Here is a 20,028-nt window from a genome sequence, read left to right on the forward strand (position 1 = left end):
CTATTGTTTAGTCACTTGGATATTTGCTGGGCTTTGCCATTGTGCTATTAGTAATCTTTTTAAATTATCTGTGGAGATCATATGTTGAGAGATGAACGTGTTAAATTAGAGATTAGTAAAGTGTTAAATTAGAGATTAGTAAATATAATTCAACATTTTTGTGTCTCTTTTAAATATACAAATGTATAGAACTGTTGTTATTATTATGATATTATTATTATTATTATTACAGTAATGTAACAGTAACTGATTGCACTGACTCTGGATTTAAACTAACAGTGAGATCTGAATTTGTTATTAAGCAGAATCTATTATATTTGCTACCTTAGTCACCAAATGTTTGAAGATTTCGTCAAATTATTGCAAATAATCCTGGGGTTCTCATGGCTCGAGCTCTTTTTTAATAACTGATACTCCCTCCTCTGGTCACTCTTGAACTTTCTCTTTATCCATTCAAATCAATCAAAGCATTTCATTATTGTGTCTCATCTTAAAAGACCTCATAGTAGTACGGTTTAGCAGTTGTAAAATTATGACATTATTCGACTTTTGCACAAAAGCAAATAACGAGACATTTTAAGATGCTTCAGTATTGTTGCTCTTTCCACCTCCATTTTATATGTAGTAATCAAGAAAGAACCCCCACACATTTTCATTCTTACATATGTAGTATGTTATTGCACATTTATATAGTTCATTGACAAAAAAGACAAAATTCAGTACTGCTGAATGTTTCAAACAGGGTTTTGTTTCTCTGTTCAATGGTATTATATGCCTTCCTCAGTAAGTAATCATGGCAATCTAACAATGCATTCTCCTCTTATAGGTATAATTTTTTTTTTCTCAAAGAAATTATTCTCATTTTCGCAGAATGAAAGAAACAACATCTAAATATGTAATGCTGAGATGCTGAGGTAAAACCTGAGTACAGTTTGTGAGGGGTTACTTATTTGAACAGTATAACACGGTACTATTCTCGATCAGGCAATCACTGATTTTTCTAGTTTCAAAGTAGAGTATTGTGAATTACACATATGAATTATATATTTATTTCACAGTTTGTTGTAAAATCCTAATCCTCCTTTCTCACCATCAACAGGCAAATTCCTCAAAGTTTCCTACAGTCGGGTGACGAGGTAGCATGTTCTGCGTGAATCCGAGACTGTCCGAGTGACTCCGGAGTGTGTCACATGTGCTCTGGAGAACAAAGAGGAGATCAAATGTGTTAGAAGGTGGTAGATAAATCTCTGCCCAACAGTGCCAGCAGAAACACATCTGCACACACACACACATAAATAAAGGAACGTTACAGGTTAAACACAAATAGCACAAAACACGAGCGAGAACACGTTTTTTTTTTCTCAAATGACTTTCAAGAGTGAAGACGTAAAACTATATAAACTTTACTGATGTTTGCATTTGTGGATCTTAGATCTTGTCACAGGGGTTTGTGGCATTGTTTAGTACATACACTTTGGTTACACCTCTTGGGAATTTCTAATTGTAACTGTAATTTCTAATTGTAAATCTAACTTTCAAATTTGGTACAGTTAGCAGCCATAAGCCAATAGCTGCCTCACATACTTTTAAAAGCAGAAATGACATTGATATCAATTCCCTGACCACTCCCACCACCCAGGAGCACCAGACAGGTTACCAGATTCCCCTAGTGCATGTTCTGCTCCCATCTTAGAAGAGTCAGTGTCCCCAGGCAGAGACCTAGACAAGGGGCAGGTGAGCCCTCTACCCCACCAATCTTTTAGAATTATCCTTAAAAACTGTAATTCTACAGTGCTCATACAGCCAGGGTCCATACAACCTTATGATTTATACTTCTTAACAGAATCTTATGTGATAAATAAAAATAAACATAACTAGGCCTCATATAGTGCATTAAAAAGAATCACAATGTTTTTCATATACTAAGAAACAACATTACATTTCTGCATATTCTTAAAACCATATGCTCATCTATTGTCTGTTGTTCAATAAGTAAAATATTTTTCGCTAAATGACCCCAAATTTTGCCATCTCGTTAAGTTGTCCTCTCATAATAAATATCATTTTTTCTGGAAAAGAACATCTCAACAATTTGTTCTATTACTGTATTCCTGATGGTATATTGACTGATTTACACTTCACTAAGTTACATGTTTTAAATGTTATCAACACTCACAGAGTGAGGCATCATATCCACCCAAGAACAAATAGCGGCAAGGCCATGCTGGAGATGCATTAGTACTGTGCCCTGGCACTGTAACATATTCAGTGAGTTATATTACATCATAATGAACTATTCCTGGTTAGTTAGGCATTTCTTACAAATACATTAATAATTTCTCCCACTCTATCATTCAATACTGATGTTGCAGGTCCCACTTCTCCCACTTCACTTTACTTTTCACATATCTACTGATCATTCAGTATATACTATATTTCAGATATAAAACCTTTTGAAGAGTTCAAACATTGTCATTTCCGGATCAGTTAGAGTTTTGAATCTGTAACCCGCATCATTAATGCCCTTCTTATTCAAGTTGTCATGCAGTTCAATTGTAGGACTGGAGATTTAATAGGAATAATGTAATTTTCAAATACTGTATCAGATTTTTCTCAGGAACTTAAGGCATGGTGAGCGATTGTGTTCTTGTTTATTGTGTGTATGTAAAGTTCCCACAAAATTATAACTTTCAAAGATATAGTATCATCAGTTGTTCCAATAATAACCAAGATGGAGTAGCATTGCAGCTTTTACCGTAAAAAGTGACATATACTTTTAAGCTAATACATAAAAAAAATTAAGCCTTTCCTTGTAAGGTTGAAATCTTTATTATATTTTAGCTTTCCTCTGAGCCCATTTTAGTATAGAATTCAATTTATTGGTGATTTTTAGCATTTTCATGTGGCATTGTACAGGGAGAGACTGGAATAAATATATGAACATATGTAAGACTGATATAGTAGACGTGAGAAATTCTCCTTGCCTGGGTTGGAGGTCTCATTGATTACTAGTGTTCCATATAATGTTGAAAAGCCTCTGCCAGTTTGTCAGAAATTTATGAGCAGAATCTTATGACCTGGCCTGACCCTACAATGGCAGTTATGCTGAGTGAACCATCTCTTCTGAACCCTTTGTATCTTCACCAAATTCTCCCGCGACTGCACTGCGCTACTGCTCAGGTCAGTTTACCTGTGTAGGTCAAGAGTGAATGCCCTCTCTAAGTGGTTGTCATGATTGGCAGTTCCTCTACGGGAGATCTAAAGGATGCTGAACTTTTTAATTGTGGGCATCCAAGCAAAGAGAAACCTGTGCGTGCCTGGGGAAAAAGCAAACAATTGGTCCCCCATCTTGGCCTGCTGTAGACACAAACACAGATGTAAATATCAGCCGATCCAACAGCATCTATGGCTCTTTGTCTGACCGAATGATTGAATATTGTCTTGACGTTTTTTACACCCAGCTTTGTATGCAGTTCTTTCAAGAGCCAGGTAGTGAAGTTTGTCCCCTAGTTAGAAATGATCTCATCTGATATTCTAACCTGCACAAAGAAAGAGGTGAGGATGCTAGTGAGGTTTAAGGCTTTGGTGCTTTAAAGCAGGGGTGGAACCCATCTGAAGAAACCCATCTTTATAGTGAGAGATGTTACGAATACACTCGTGCCCTGTGCTTGCTTGCAGTGGTCCCACCAGGTCCATAGCAAGGTACTGGAAAAAGGTACTTGTAGCTGAGAGAGTGTGTGCTGGTGTTTTGTCAAACACACATAAATTGGATATTTTCTTGAATTCAGGGTATATCTGACAGTACATCTTGGGCACACAGCAAGCAACAAGAACCAAGAGGCTAAACTGAGATGTTTTTTTGTGAAGGCTGGAGGCTTGTTCATAGTATGGTATGAAGGTATAGTACATATAGGATTACATATGACACACAGTTGTATGTCTTAGCGAAGCCAGACGAGAGACACCAGCTTAACAAAATTGAGGAATGTGTAAAGGATATTAGGCACTGGATGCTTACTAACTTCCTCTCACTTAACTCTGAAAAGACAGAAGTACTTGTACTAGGACCGCATGCAGCTAAGAGTAAACTTTCTGATCACGTAGTAACTGTGGATGGCCTTTCTTTATCATCTTGTGTGGCGGTAAAAGACCTTGGTGTAATTATTGACCCCAGTCTTTCATTCAAAGCTCATGTAGATAATATTGCCAGGATAGCCTTCTTTCATCTCAGAAATATTAACAAGATAAGAAATGCAATGTCATTTCACAATGCTGAAAAACTAGTTCATGCTGTCATTCCCTGTAGGTTAGACTATTGTAATGCCCTACTGTCTGGATGTTCTAATAGGCATATAAGAAGCGAACTCCTGGTCTTTTATGATCCGCCACGCCTACTTAGATCAAAAGGTGCAGGCCATTTGTTGGCACCTTGAATTGCAAAGGCTACAGCAAGGGGAAGAGCCTTCTCTTATAGAGCCCCACAGTTTTGGAACTGCCTCCCAATTAGTGTTCGAGGCTCTGACACAGTCTCTATGTTTAAGTCAAGGCCAAGCCTTTTGCTAACAGCTCTTTACTAGGTAAAGCAGCAGATCTGGAGGGTTCTCAGGCATAGAGTGTTTGATGAACTGGGATGTTTGGATGCTGTCGCCCCCCCACACCAACACATTCACTCAGGTTTGTTGATGATCGAGTGGGTGGCCGCCTTGTGTCCCAGAGTGCCCTCCTGTCCGTATTATCTTCTAGCTCTCCCTTTTAGCTATGCTGTAATAGCTAGTCTTGCCGGAGTCCCTGCCTGCACTCGGCACACGATGTGCATTGTCACATATCTAACAATGTCTCTCTAGCTCTCTCTCTCTCTCTGTCGAGCCACACATGCTACTCCTGAGATACCAGTGATCCTGACTCCTCCTGCCCTCCAGACCGATCCATCTTGGTTTTTCCCATCTTTCATCCCCCTGTCAGCATCGTCATCCCCTTTGTGTTCTGATTGTATTTACTTGAAATTGTAATTTCCCGCTGGGTCGGCATCTATTGCACACCTGTCTGGCCAAGAAGGGGTCTTCTCTCTCTGTGGTTCTTCTCAAGATTTCTCCCATTTTTTCCACGTTATTCCTGTTAACTTGGGTTTTTGGGGAGTTTTTTCTCGTTCGCCAGGAGGATTAAGTCAGGGGGCGCCGTCCTGTTATTTTGTCATGGCATGTAAAGCCCTTTGAGACTGTAAACAGTGATATTGGGGGTCTAAATAAACCTGCTGGACTAACGTCAAAACAATGTGGAATCCTGTTTTAGTATAATCTTTCTGTGGAAAACTAAAATATGACTATAACTGCAGGACATAAGGCTGCAACACTGCTCTGCCATTTCAGTCAGTCTTTGGCTATGTTTTCAGATCATGAGGGACTCATCTCCTCCTGTTCAGTCATTCTAGTTCTCCACCAGGAAGTTTAGGGGCAGCCTCTCCTGTTCTTCCCTGCTAGTTATTACATGCCCAAGCCAACACATCCTGTGCATGCTGATGTCAAAGCTGATGCTTTTTCCGTTGGTCTTAGTGAACTGGTATTTGTGATTTTATTTGACTGATAGTTGTCGCAGATCCTGCAAAGGGAGCTATCGTGAAATGACTCAAACTTTCACCTGGCTAAATTGAGCCTTAATGTCCTTACTTGCACAGTTGTCTGTACTTATAAAGTATATGAAGTCTTGTGTCCATTTTTCTGGATATATATTTTCATATACTTGTGAAGTCAACTTGTGTCAATGCCTTTCCATAAGTGGTGATTAGTGGTGAAGTGTTTTGGTATTGATGAGCATGACATGGGACTTCTGCTTATTGATGTTCAGACCTAAGTCTGTTTTTCATTCATACTCAATCCATTAGATTTATCCTGACTGTGGAGGTGGTGATGAGATTAGAGCCAGATCATCCAAAGTCGAGGTCTTCTAGGTGTGAGAACAGAGTCCACTCGGTTCCTTGGGCACAGTCTTATGTTATTTGCCACATCTTCCAGAGGATGGGGATCAGAAACAGGATTGGAGAGAGGATTACAGCCCTGTATGATGCTTAATTTTACTTGGAAGCCTTCTGTTGTAGTGTTCCCAAAGATAATGCTACCATTGAAGTGCTTGAAAAACTTCTTAGTGAGCTTCACAATCTTGTGTGGCAGTCTATAAGACATGAAGATGTTCCACAGGCTTCCTTGGTGAATGGTTTATTGAAAGTCAATAAACTTGATGCAGAAAGGTGCGCTCCACTCAAGGTACTAAATGATATTATGCGGGGTAAAGATTTGGCCTATGCACCCTCTTCCTTTGTAAAAACCAGCTTACATTTGCCTCAATAACTCATCAGTGGAAGCACCAATCCTTTTAAATTGTATCCTGCAGAAGATTTTGCTAGGAATGTAAAGAGGTGTTATACCATGTCAGTTTGCTCAATAATGATGCAGTCTGGCTGATGGTGTGCCCATCTGGAGATCTCCATGTTAACTCCATCAATGTCTTTGTGAGGAAAATTGAGCCACCAATGACACACTTGTTATTAAGACAGAAGTTGACAAGTCTTCTACACTGTTTACTGTGCCACAAATGTGTTTTCCTAAGGTCTCTTCACAGTCAGTGTTGTCATTGCACCTTTCATAATTATGTCTTTCTTTATTATAAGAAGATCACACTGTGGGAGTTTGCTGTAGCTGCTTGAGCCAGTCATCCTTGGCCTCCTCATCTGTCTCACTGGTGGGTGCATAGCATTGCAATTTTGACAGATTGCAGTATCTAGAATTGAGCCTTACTCTGGTAAGTCAATCACTAATGGGCTCCTATTCCAGAACAGATTAGGAGCCCTCTCAGGGGGTGATGAGTGCAACACTGCTGACATGGGTATTATGCTTTGCAGGAAAGAGTAAGGTTGTTCAATCCCCTGTCACCTCGTGATCTATGCTGGCCCATCTGGTCTTGCTGACATGGATGCCAGTGTTGTATCTTTCTCATTCTCTGATGACCTTAGCTGTTTTAGACGTTTTGTACTAGTGTGTACATTCCAAACACCCACACAAACCCTGTCTTTGAGTCTCAGGAAACTCCCCTCCATACTCCTGACTTCCTTGTTTTGGCTTTCACCAGGAATAATTATCAAACCTGCAAACTGTCTAGAATTTCCAAAAAGATCCTTAGATGTTGATATTTATTTTTTTTAATGGTATGGGGCTATTAGCCCTATGCCCAACCTTTGACCTGGAGGCCAAGGTGCTGAATTTTGCCTGAGATCTTTCTTGCTTTGTTAAACCTACCATGGCCGTAGGCCCAACAGAACAGCTTTCAGAGTCCCTGAGGTACACAAGCCTCTCATCACTAGGCCATGTCTTAGCATCAGGACACTGCTGCTACATAGTACATAAACCCCTCAGGTGTATGGTGAGGCAGCTCCTCATGATGACCAAACATCATAGGCTTAGCTGTGTTAAAATGTTGGGTTTAAGTTGGGTTGTCTTAAAATGTCATAACCTGGGATCCTGTTCAGATATTTTCTGATACCTGATTACATCAAAGTGCTATATTTTCACCTGCAAATTGCTGTCTGGCAGTTTACTTGTCACTGATATAGAGAAGTCCATTGGTATGGTCTAGCCATAAGTGCATAGCTCTACAGCCTACTCCCTGTGAAGAGCAAACCCATTTAACTGAGAACTCTGAGGGACTCAGAGACTAGGGTTTCTAAGGAGCATCAGTTTAGAAATCACTGTAGCATCATCAGCATGAGATGACCAAAGCCAATGTCATATTGTGTCTGATTTACAACATAAGGAAATGATTGGTTGTTCAGTGCAGTCAGATCTATAGCTGAATTAACCAACCTACACCATTATATTCCCAGGGTCATGTCCTGTGTTTTCTTTTCTTATGTTGTCTTAAAGTGAAATCTTTGTTTTGGGTTTTGTAATAAATTTGCAATTTAGGATAAATTCTGGTCAGTGGAGTTGGATAGAAACTGGATTTTTACAGAGATAATTTATGAAGTGACTTTTCCTTTGCATTTATACAGTGAACTGAGTCTCAGGACTGCTATCAAATCACTTCCAGAAAAGAGTCCTGTACCTGTACCATTCAGTAAAGCTCAGTATGAAGTGACTTTTGTGGTGATAAATATTTGTTTAATATCATCTTTACCAAGAAAACTGGAAAACACATGACTGAAGGACATTTCTGACAATATGCAAATGAGTCTTCAGTTTCATTTCCTCTTTACATTTTAACACATTAACATTCAGAATTTTAACTGGAAGAAAAAAAATTGAGACAAAATGTCAAATAAAATACAACCACAGCTCTAATCTGTGTCCTGTGGCACATTTAGTCCTTATCGCTGACTGATCAGCCTTACTCTCTTTGCCTTCTTACCTTTTTCAAAAGTAACAACGATACTATCTCCTAAATGAACTAAGAAAGGCAGATGAAGAAAAGACAAGAAGAATGAAATGGATCCCAGAGTATCTGAAAAGGGAAATTCTACAGTATCAAAGGGATGGCTACCTGGGGACATGATTAGGCGAGACACCAGGGCTGGTAGGGTTCTCTGGAAAGTCCTGGAATAGACATGATGAAAAGAAAGATGAGGATGATCAAGCTAAATGAAAAATGATACAATGTTAAGTAATTTGTACTAACTGAGCTGCATGTTCCTGCATGACAGTTGAATAGAATTCCCTAGACATTTACTGTATGAACTCTTAAGATTACATCATCAAGATGACACAGCAGCACAGATGATGCCTTACTCCCTCATGGATTATGCTTCATGGGCTATGTCATTGCAAATGTATCACATTGCATTTAAGAATTGTTGAGGAGCCAAATCCTGGCCAAAGTAATAATTTCCACTTAATTTATCCTAAATGATATGAATCAGAATCCAGTCTTCAAAAGATGTTGGAAGATGGTGTGCTTATGTTCAATTATACAAACTATACAAAATCAAATTAAACATAGAAAAGGTGGCAAATGCATCCAGGGAGTTTCTTCCCATCAATGACAAAATATATCCAGAAAAATGGAGCATAACATTTGCTCACCTCTGTTGTTTTTCATGAGATGAGATGGGAAGATGTTTGAGAAATGGAATTACAGTGGGTTGGTTCCCTAACCACTTGCAGTATATACAGTAAAGGAAGGAATAAACAAAAGGTTTCCAATAGACTTTTAATCTACCTACAAATATTTTCATTTTCTGTATTTTATGTAAGAAGGAGATCGCATTTTTTGGGAACAGTCCATTTAGTGTGTTTTGCAGGCCACTGTGTGTACTTTCTCTGGAGAACATTAGGGGTCAGGAATTTCAGCCTGTAACACTGTAGGATAAGTTAGTTTTATTATTCAAAGCATTTGTAGGTGTGTTACCTTCTGGAACTGATTGGTTAATAAATGCAAAGGAACAAAACTGTGAGACCCAAGACATTACCATGTTAGCTATGTAACTCATGTCCAGTTATTGTCAGTTATGAGACACTGATCTGCAGTATCACAGACCATCTTGCAACTGCCAGTTACAGAGAACATAAATGATTATTCAGTAATTCATGTTGAATGTTTTGCAGGTGATTTTCAGCATTCAAATATGAAGTTGGAGAAGGTTAAACAAGGTTAAACATGTCAGTTTTTCGCTTTTAAGGGTAAGTAAAGACACTGACACTAAAGTTAGCTGACTATCTAGGTAACAACCATACCTTTAATGCTATGCTGTGCTGCTACAAAATTGCTCTCTGTTATGTTATTTAACATTAATGAAACCGTTCACTAGATTTGTGGTTTTATTCACACCTTGGTTTAAAAAAAAAGATACAAATTGTACCTAGTTTTGTTTTGTTAAGAGTCTGCATTCTTTTTAGTGACGTGAGCAGTAAAAGTAAACAATAAAATCTTTTACCTAAACTGGCACCACACCCTGATGCTGGTGACACACCACTAAATTTTTAAAATCCTAATAAATTTTGTTCAAGTTTATTTCTATAGTGCTTTTCACAATCAAGATTGTCTCAAAGTAGCTTTACATTGATCTGATTTGTCTGTCGGTCGCAAAAAGACACATGGAAAATGATTTGGCAAGAACGGGGGGGATCAAACACTCAGTGATACTTTTGAGAGTCAAATCTGATGGCATTGGAAAACAAAGATGAGTCCAAAAATCTTGTAGTGTGTCTCCATCACAGCAACATTTCATAATATTTCATAACTTCATTTTTAAAAGAAAACCAAAAAAAGCATGAAAATTATTCAAATATTTAATTATAAATTTAGTTACTAATTGAAATATAAGATTTTCATTGCTTATGCTGCACTGTTCACTGATGCACAACGTCCAAAATGAGAACAGATTTCAAAATGCACTCAAAATGAAAACGATCCACCACGAACTACATTTGTTCTGAAGCTTCTGATTAAAAAAAAAAAAGTGTTACAGGCTTATGCTTTTCTCAAGGAGCAAAAACATTAGCTAACACTGCAAGATGCACTGATATTGAATATGTTTTTTGTACAAACATCTGTGCTTCTGTCCACGCTTACAAGTTAACAACATTTCTCGACAGTCAGTTTCATGTTGGTCAGTTTCATATGATAAGGAGAAATGTTAAAATAAAACTACAACAAAGTATGACACTCATACATCTTTCTTGTTTTTGATGTACAGACGCACAGTAAATTGTGTGTTATTGAGCAGTAGGGGTTGTCTAAAGTGCAGGGCATCAAAAAACTTTTTCGGGTAAAAATCCATTTAACTTTCTAATCATGTGACCGAATGATGTCAAACCAACCTGAAAAGATTCAAAGACACTTCCCAACCACATCACTTGGTCTATCTGTCATCATTTTAACTTTATTTTTTTGCTTTATTATTTTATATCATTTTTAAAAAAAAATATTTTAATTTATGACTATGAAACTGAGCAATAGAATATGTCTCGATGTGGGTGTAGAAAGAAGAGATGGATGTAAGGAAGGAAATGGGGGTGACTGTAACCTTGACTATAGAGTGGATCAGCTCCTGGTGCAGGTGTCCAAAAAAAATGACCACATCAGCCTCTGCACTAAGTTCAAGCAGATCAATGCCTTTATTAGATTCCACTGTTGCCCAACACTCAGTGAGCTGATAAACAGATTATCTAAACCCACAGGAAATTCAACCTTGATTTGTCCAAATGATACTTGCAGGTGCTACCTGCAGCTTTCAATATATGTTACCTTGTATTATGTATGTCTGTAGTGCCAAACAGACCTCACCAAGAGGAAAGAGCTTAGACAAAAATGTGCTGGATTTAGCTCTTTGATCAAACATTTCAGGATTTGAGTAGCATCATAGGACTTTTCCTATCCCTTCATCATGCAAATAGATGCTTTAGGGTTGGGCCTTGGAGCTGCATGTCTACACGTGGAGAGTAACCAGAAATCAAGGCCTTTAATAGCAGGAATTCATTTCCCTGAGGGACTAGTTACAATGAAGAATACTGTGAGCAATGGATTCATTGTGGTAATACCTTCTTTGACAACTCTTAGAACTTGAGACCGAACATCGTACAATACAGTGATTGCAAAAGATACAGCAGTCCAATTCTTCCATAACCTGACAATATGTGCGTCTGCAGCCTTTTCAATTCTCAGTCAAGGGGAGGAATAGTTCTTCTAGCCAGGTTTTTGGCCATTTATCATACCAAGCTGAGTGAGAGACTCTATTTGCTTGGGACAGTGACCATAAGCTACAAAATTCAGACAGTGGTGGTAAAACATTATTTCTAATGTGTTGAAAAAGTGATCTACTGACATTATAACACAATAGAGCCTAAACAAAAAAATGCTAAATGTCACTTCCTCCACCTGAAGTCAGAAAAAGTACAAATACATGAGCATAAATCAATAATAAAACAGTTATACCAATTCATATTACCACAACATGAAGCCTGAGGACCCAGTCCCAAACATAACTTCTTGGATAATGCAATTTCTACTGAGTAGGCCAAAATACACCAGAACACAAGTTAACTGGAAGGGACAGTAAGCTGTCATGTAAGCTGTGTTCCTGGTCTTCAGTAAGGGGGACCTTGTTGCAGATCTTAAGAGAACATATGAAGCCAGGCAGATGATAAGGGCCTCAAAGATTTTCCTGTTCTGTTTTTTTCTGTCTCTGTACGCTAACTTCACAATTTTCCAGCCCATTTGTATTGTTTTATTTGCTCAGCACTTCAGTGAAACAGGGAAACACATCGTGTTTTTTGGCTTATCATGAAAGAGAAAACATTTCAAGTCCTGCACAAAACAGAGAGAGTTGCTTCTGAAATTGCAATGGTTGAGAGAATGATGACCTGGACAATTGCTTGCAGATCCCTGTGTTTCATCTACTGCAGAAAGGTCTGTGAGGAAGTCAAAACAGCACTGGAAGAAGATAGAGAAAAGCCATTGAGGAAGATCTGTATCACTGACATCTTCAAATGCCATGGGCAGTAATCTGGGCATCTGCCTTGTTTGAAGTGATGCTGTGGGACTTGAGAGGGTTTGTCTCAGACAAAGAGGAAGACGGTTTAGAAACCGACATGCAGAGACATGATTTGGTTTTGTCATAAACTCTATCACGTTGAAAAAGACAAATCTCAGCCCTGCAGAATGTGTTTGAATGAAGTACACCTCTGAGGAAAGAAACTAAAGACAAGACAATCTTCCAAAAGATATAAAACCAATGAGAGCCTGAAGAAATATAGCTTTGCCTGAAAAAGGCTGGTACCAGGGAGACTGGAAAGTCTAAATTCAATGCTGCACCAAGATCTGACCCATTACTTTCTTTTGGGCAGCTGTGGTCTAACAGTTAGAGAACCAGACTTGTGAGGGTTGCTGGTTCGATTCCTAGGACTAACATCCATGGCTGTGTGCCCTTGAGCAAGGCACTTAACCCCACTGCTCCCCGGGCGCAAGGAATGCTGCCCACTGCCCCAACGTCTGGTGTGTGTGTTCACTACTGGTGTATTGGATGGGTAAAATGCAGAGGACAAATTCACTGCTCACTGTTCACAGTGTGTGGGTGTAATCATGGAGATGTACATTTACTACTGTGACTAGACATCCTTTTTTTCCAGGGCAATCATGCTTTTTTGGCCCGAGTCGAAACATCCCGACTTTTTTGAAAATATGTACATTAGTACTGTCAGTGAGCATTTGGCTTGAGTTGGGCCTGTTCACTTTAATACACAAGATTTGCAACCTGAAAGAAATAAATAAATAGATAAATAACACAAGTCATCAAGTCCTTCACTAACTGACTCTTATTGTTGTTACGGTTGCTGATAACATTCAAATGCTGAGGGAAAAAAAAGAGCACATCTCTGGTCTATAAATAATGGTGTGTTTTGTTTTGTTGTTGAGAAATGGAGACACTCTGCCTCCACACGCAACACAATTTATTTTTACAAAGTACTGCGTGTCCATTGTGCTTAATCTTTGTCAATTGCAAGAAATGTGTAAATATCAAACATATTATATAATGTTTTTCTAACTGACAGCTGAAACATGACTTTAGATAGCAGAGAAAGCATGTTATCTTACAGACAGAATCAGAAGGCTGATCTTCAGAAAGAGAAGGCATATCTTGCCCTTATAAGAGTAAGGTTATAAATTTGCATAGTCACACTGACAAGCAAGCGAGTGCAACAAACACTTTTTGTGTCAAATGATAAGACTGAGATTTCTGAATGGGCTACCTGGCTGGTCAGTAATGTGCTTGTCTATGTAAAACAGTGACTTGAACTTTTTTTTTTTTTTTTTGCAAAAGTGGCACCATCCACTTCAGTAAGCTGGTAATGTAACCAGTGGACAGTGTCATGCTAATGGTTTCGGTCAGTTCTGTTGGGTAAGACTGTATTTTAAGCCAACAACTAATGTGTAACCTGATGCAACTTTTTAAATACCTCCACACTAAACCAACAGATTATGCTGACAGACTATGCTGACTTTGTTTGCTATGTTCATATGACTTGTTTCAGAATTATGGACTGACTACACTGAGCTTTGCTTTGGTGAAAGATCTGTCTGGGTACGCAGCAGTTTGTGTACATTATTATCCTCTGTAGTATACTCAAGATTTATCTGATGATGAGCTCAGAAGGCAAAGAGCAACCACTGTGTATAGCTGTACATCTTTGTGTGTGAGTGTTAGTGTGTGTCAAACTGTGATTCTGTGCATATCTATACATGTGTATATTTGTATATCTGTGTGTGTGTGTGTGTCTGTGTCTGTATGTGTGTGTGAGCGCGTGCGCGTGTGTCTGTTTCTGTGTATATCTGTATATCTGTGTGTGTGTGTGTGTGTGTGTGTGTGAGAGAGTGTATGTGTGGGTGTGTGTGTGTGTCTGTGTTTCTGTGTATATCTGTACATATATGAAGAGCTATAATTTTGCCATAAAACCTCATGACGCTGTGAAATTTACATACACAGACCAGTCAAAACATTGGCTCATGCATGCAAAAAAAACCCACTTATCCCTCATCACTGCAACTTTCATTTTTCCATTGTTTGTTGAGTAATGAGTCAGACACAAATTTCAGCACTAGCAAATACATGCAACAGAACTAGTCAAACCACTAAACTTTGTACATAATCACACACTGTCAGTTTCAGTTCCACCAGTATGAAATCGGTTCTGCTAGTATGAAACTGTGGTCACACAGTTAATCTCTCATTTTTTGACTAAATCCATTGATAAATGACATTTATGTTACATTATTTTCTGTGCTGTAGGATGGAAAAGCTGCTGCCACAGCGATAGACCTGTCTGTTGAAAAACAGACACTCCCAGTACTTGTACGTGTAACTCCTCTCTCAGTTTGACAACAAGTTTTCTCCCCATGTATGTTATTAGGTAGTGAGTGCAGGCCATTTTCCTTCTGAATCATGATTTCAGACAAAGCCGTAACCAACACTCCATGCACATAAAGAACACCGTGGAAATCTGATACAATGGACAAAGACTTCCAAAGACGTAATTCAAATTAGACACAACATTGTCCATCACATAACTGTCTGAGTAAAACATTTAAATGGAAAAGTTGTTACCAGATTATCACTCGCACAGCGCCGTGGTCTTCTCTTCCGTAAGAAGTAGCCCAGTATCTTATCTTTGAATACCTGTAATTTAAAAAAAAAAAAAACACAAAGTCAAAAGGCACATTTATACTTTTATGTTTAATAACTTCAAAATTCCAAAAATGTTAGTGTTGAAAATAAAAAAAACTAAGAAAATATAAGAGAAATTTAGAGAGTAAAACATCTCTCCTCAAAGTGGTCACATGCGCTGCTATGATAAGGTGTCCTGTTTTTCACCATTAACAACTATATGACCATGCATCATGTTTCACTACTGGTTTATTTATATTCAGAATGCTACCAAACTATTTGCTAGTTTTCTGGAATTCTTATTATTAATGATTGTGAATTCTTGATTTTCAAGTACTCTTATTAATCATTGTGAATTCTTCTCAGACCAGGTTAAATATTACAGTTAATATTACCTCACCTTCTCACCCTCTCTCTCATATACAGTACCTGACACCACATGGACATTTAACACTCAAATGCCACTGAATTAATAGGTACTGTGTGAACAATGTCTCTACTCTCAACAAATAATGCAATGCAAGTAATCCATCTACTTGAGCAAAGACTGTGTTTCAGTCTGGTAGTAGTTAAAGAGTGGGATGAGTGGGTTCCACAGTGGAGATGTTTATGCATCCAACCAACTTTTGATTCACTCTTCAAGGGGTCTCACAATAGATACCTTTCTAAAGGCAACAGCATGGATTACTGAGTCAGACCCTTAGATACAGCCAGACACAGAACATTTTCAAAACATTTATTAATCATCATTAATTCCTCTCTAAACTTTGGACACATACCTAACACATTCAACATAGCAGTCATCAGACCACATATTAAGAAACCTGCTCTTGACCTGTGTGATCTGAATAACTATAGACACATTTCTAACCTTCAGCACATATCCAAAGTAATAGAAAAGGTTGTGTCTTTTCAATTGTGCTCCTCCATAGGAATGGTGTACACAAAGACTTTTAGTCTAAATTTAGGCCCAGCCATAGCACAGACACAGCACTGGTCAGAGTGACTAATGACCTACTTTCGTCCTGTAACTGTGGATATATCTCACTACTTGTATTGCTAGACCTTAGTGCAGTATTTGACACTGCAGACCATATTATACTTCTGGATAGGCTTGAGAAGCATGTGGTTTAAATCTTACTTGACAGATCGCCACCACTTCGTAAGAGTAAATGAGTCAGATATGTCTCTGGTTAAATACGATGTGCCTCAGAGCTCTGTTTTAGGTCCCATATTGTTCTCCTTGTACTTACTATCGTTAGGAGACATTATCCATGAGCACAGCATTAACTTCCATTTTTATGCTGACGACTCACAACTGCATACATCTGCAAGGCCAGATGAACTCTCCCAATTCCCTAGATTAGGCGATTGTATTAGGGACATTAAAGACTGGATGGCCAGTAACTTCCTCCTGTTGAATTCTGATAAGATAGAAATATTAGTGCTTGGACCCAAGTCCTCTAGATATAAGCTGCCTGATATTGGTTTCTGTTTAGATGGTCTCAGCACCATGTCGTGCGCTACAGTTAAGAATCTTGGGGTTGTGATAGACAATGACTTAACATTTGTTACCCACATTAGTAATAGAGCAAGAACATCCTTTTTCATCTCCACAGTATAGCTAAGATAAGGAGCATGCTGTGCTTGCATGATGCAGGGAAGTTAGTTTATGCACTCATAACATCAGGATTAGATTACTGTAATGCACTATTAGCTGGATGCCCTGCCATTTATATAAACAAGCTTCAGTTGGTTAAGAATGCTGTAGTTACGGTTCTTACAAGAACCAGGAGGTGTGAACATATCACTCCAATATTATACCGTCGACACCGGTTACCTGTTAGGCTTTGTATTGATTGTAAAACTCTCTCAGTTTGTCTAGACTAAAGACCTACCTATTCAGCCTAGCATATAGCTAATCATCTTAGCCAAAGGGGTTGAGGTGTTAAACTGTGGTCATGGAGTGTTTTGGTGAACTGAGATGTTGATGCTGTCTCTGTATTCACATCCGATCACTTAAGTTTGTTGACGATGGAATGGAGAGTTGTTGATGTCTGAAAGACACCAAATGCGGCCATGCGGCCCACTGCTTCCTCCTTCTCTCTTGTCGTTTGTTTTTTGGGTCAATGCTGCTTTAATTAGGACTGCCGTAGCACTAGTGCTGAACTTGAAACAGAATCAATACCATTCTAAAACATTTTAAAAAAAAACAACTACTGAACTACTTAAAAAAACTACCAAACTAAAAAAAAAAAAACTACTCAGTTTGCTTAAACTTTGTTGTTCCCTATCTTCTTTCATCTTCACTTCCCTGCTCCAACACTGGGGTATCAGTTCCGAGGTCTACAAGGTTCTAGTCCCAAGCGTTTGCTTCCAGAATAAGGCCTATATGCTTCTGTGCCTCCTGCCTGGACCTCCTGCAGGCCCCTGTTCTGAGCCAGTGGCCCACCTGTGATGCTACTCAACCTTTCCTTTATAGCCATGACAAAATCTCAGTTTTAACTATTGCAAAGCAAATCGCTCTAAGCGGTTTGTCTTAAAAATAAACTTACTGATATTAACACTGCTTGGTTATCAAATTAATCGATATCTGATACCACCTAGAGCTCCTAGAACATCGTATATGAATTTTTTTTATAAACAAATCACTGTACACACTTTATACTGTATACTGTAAATAATTGTATAGACCACTGAATCTGTTTATCATGGACTTATTCTACACCGTGAATGTCTATTTTATGTGCTGGCCAGAGGAGGATGGGCTCCCCCTGTTGAGTCTTGGTTCCTCCCAAAGTTTCGTCCTGCTATTTGCTCAATCAGGGAGATTTGCCTTGCCACTGTTACCTTGGACTTGCTCGGTGGGGGGAGTGCTGTAAAGCTGCTCTGAGACAATTTTGATTGTAAGAAGCACTATACAAATAAACTTGAACTTGAATGGCGTAATATGTTGGACAGCATTTGTCACATTGTCAACTCTTTGTCAATCATCCAGAGGACAATAAAGCTGGCGCCATCTTCAAAGTGCAGTCACAGGAATCCTCACTCTGAAATACCTAGTGGGGCTTCCCACAATGACACAAATGGATTTACAATCTTTAGTCAGACAGGACACCCAGTTAGAGAAGAAATGAGGGACCTCAGTGACTTGTTGAGAATTCCCTGACTACTTGGGATGTTGCAGAACTAGAGCTTCAGCTAGAGAAGCTGAGGCCAAAATCTCTCTCCGTAAGTTAGCACCAGTGTTACTGGATGGCATTTTGAAAGTCGGTGGCAGGTATAATATGTCAGCTATGCCACAAGAACTGAAATAACAGACCTTTATATGTCACACATTATTCTGAGCTGAAATTGTGCTTATGTTTCCTGTGTGATAAATTCAAGTGGCTGAAAGCTTGTGTTTTCAAAATTATGGCAAGGGTATTCGTTACTCATACAATTATCAGAAACATGCTGTCCAGATGCAGAACTATCTGCTATTGCTGAAAACCAAACCAAAATCCCACCTGATTAGTTTGACAGAAATGACCTCCATCACAGGCATAAGTGTCATCAAGCAAATTTATTTCAGAAACTAAGATTTGTTTCAGGATGTCATGCCCTGGTTCCCGACCATGAATGCAGCCTGTAGCCCTCAGTTCACGCAGGAACCCTTTTTTTCTCCAGGACAGGTATGGTGGATCCCCTTGGAAGTGCTGGCAGTTTTTGTCTCAGTGCTCCCCCTACTTCTTACAAAAAGGGATTTACGCTGAAAATACGTAGATGGCAGTGTCCATAAAGGTACTGATATGGGCAGCTGAGTGGTGGGAGAGAGGATTAGGCATAACTGGTCCCTCACAGTTAAATCCTAAATTTGTTGTAGCTAAATCCTTTAGCTACAACAAATTTATTTCCCAGTTTCGCTCCACCTTTGAACTCCCGTTAGAGGCAACAGTGGGGAAGTCAAGGTGGAGTCGGAAACCTCTGCCATCAGTAGGGCAAGGGAGAAGAGTCATCACCTGGGATATGGGTGAGTAGGGTTCAATTCCCTTTGGAACAGCACCCTCTGCCCACTTATCATTCAACAATTTATTGTTACTCCTGCCACCTCAGTGCTCCAGGTCTCTGTTCCTTCCACCTCAGAGGCTTCAGATCCAGCCCGCTGAGGGTTTCTGTAGCGACGGGGAATCCAGCTCTGGATCTCTTCGTGGCCTGGGCATCTCTCATGGCAGGGGCTCCAGCTCCAGTTTGGTGAGAAATGTTCTTCTAGCAGGGGCCCCTGCTCTGGATCTGGATGCCATGGGGATGCTCTGCCCCTCTTTGGGTCTCCAGTCATGGTTCCTGTCACTGCAGCGGCTCTGCCTGCCTCTGGTCTTCCTGTTGTGTTTCCTGCTCCTGTCACTGCAGAGTCTGTACCCACCTCTGGACCTCATGTCCCTGGTTCTGTCGCTGCAAAAGGTGTGCCTGCCTTTGGGCTCCCTGGTTCTACTCCAGCTTCTGTCCCCGCTGCCTTTGGAGACTCCTCCTCCAGGTCTGGCTTCAGTCCTTGTCCCTGTTCCTGTCCCTGTTGCCTCACAAGTGCTGCCTCCAGCTCTGACTTCAGTCTTTGTTCCTGGTCTTGTCCCGATCACTGCGGAGGCTCTTCCTCCAGCTCTGGTTCCTTTAACTGCTCCACCTCCAGAGCCTCCCAACCTCCCAGTCCCATCTCGTGTTCCTCTTCCAGAGCCTCCTGACATTTTAGGCCTTTCCTCCTCTAGATCCACCAGACCTTCCAGTCCTGTCTCCTGCTCCTCCTTAAGAGCCTCTAAGACCTTTCAGTCGTATCTCGTGCTACACCCCCAGGCCCTCAAGCCACATCTCCTTCCTGTCTTCCAGTGTCTGTCTGTGTGCTCCCTGAGTCTCTT

General features: G+C 39.6%; 1 protein-coding gene across 1 annotated transcript in view; it reads right to left on the minus strand.

The window, feature by feature from the left end:
* Nucleotides 1-1,118: 1,118 nt before the first annotated feature.
* asic1c (acid-sensing (proton-gated) ion channel 1c) overlaps nt 1,119-20,028 on the minus strand; it is a 57,714-nt gene continuing 38,804 nt past the window's right edge. Inside the window, exons 9-11 of the mRNA XM_030767655.1 lie at nt 15,083-15,154; nt 8,527-8,579; nt 1,119-1,197 (exon numbers count right to left, since the gene is read on the minus strand). Coding sequence (XP_030623515.1) covers nt 1,119-1,197; nt 8,527-8,579; nt 15,083-15,154 — 204 coding nt within the window. The remainder of the gene's footprint in view (nt 1,198-8,526; nt 8,580-15,082; nt 15,155-20,028) is intronic.

This window comes from Chanos chanos, chromosome 3 (genome assembly GCF_902362185.1).
Source record: "Chanos chanos chromosome 3, fChaCha1.1, whole genome shotgun sequence".
In the NCBI taxonomy this organism is placed as follows: Eukaryota; Metazoa; Chordata; class Actinopteri; order Gonorynchiformes; family Chanidae; genus Chanos; species Chanos chanos.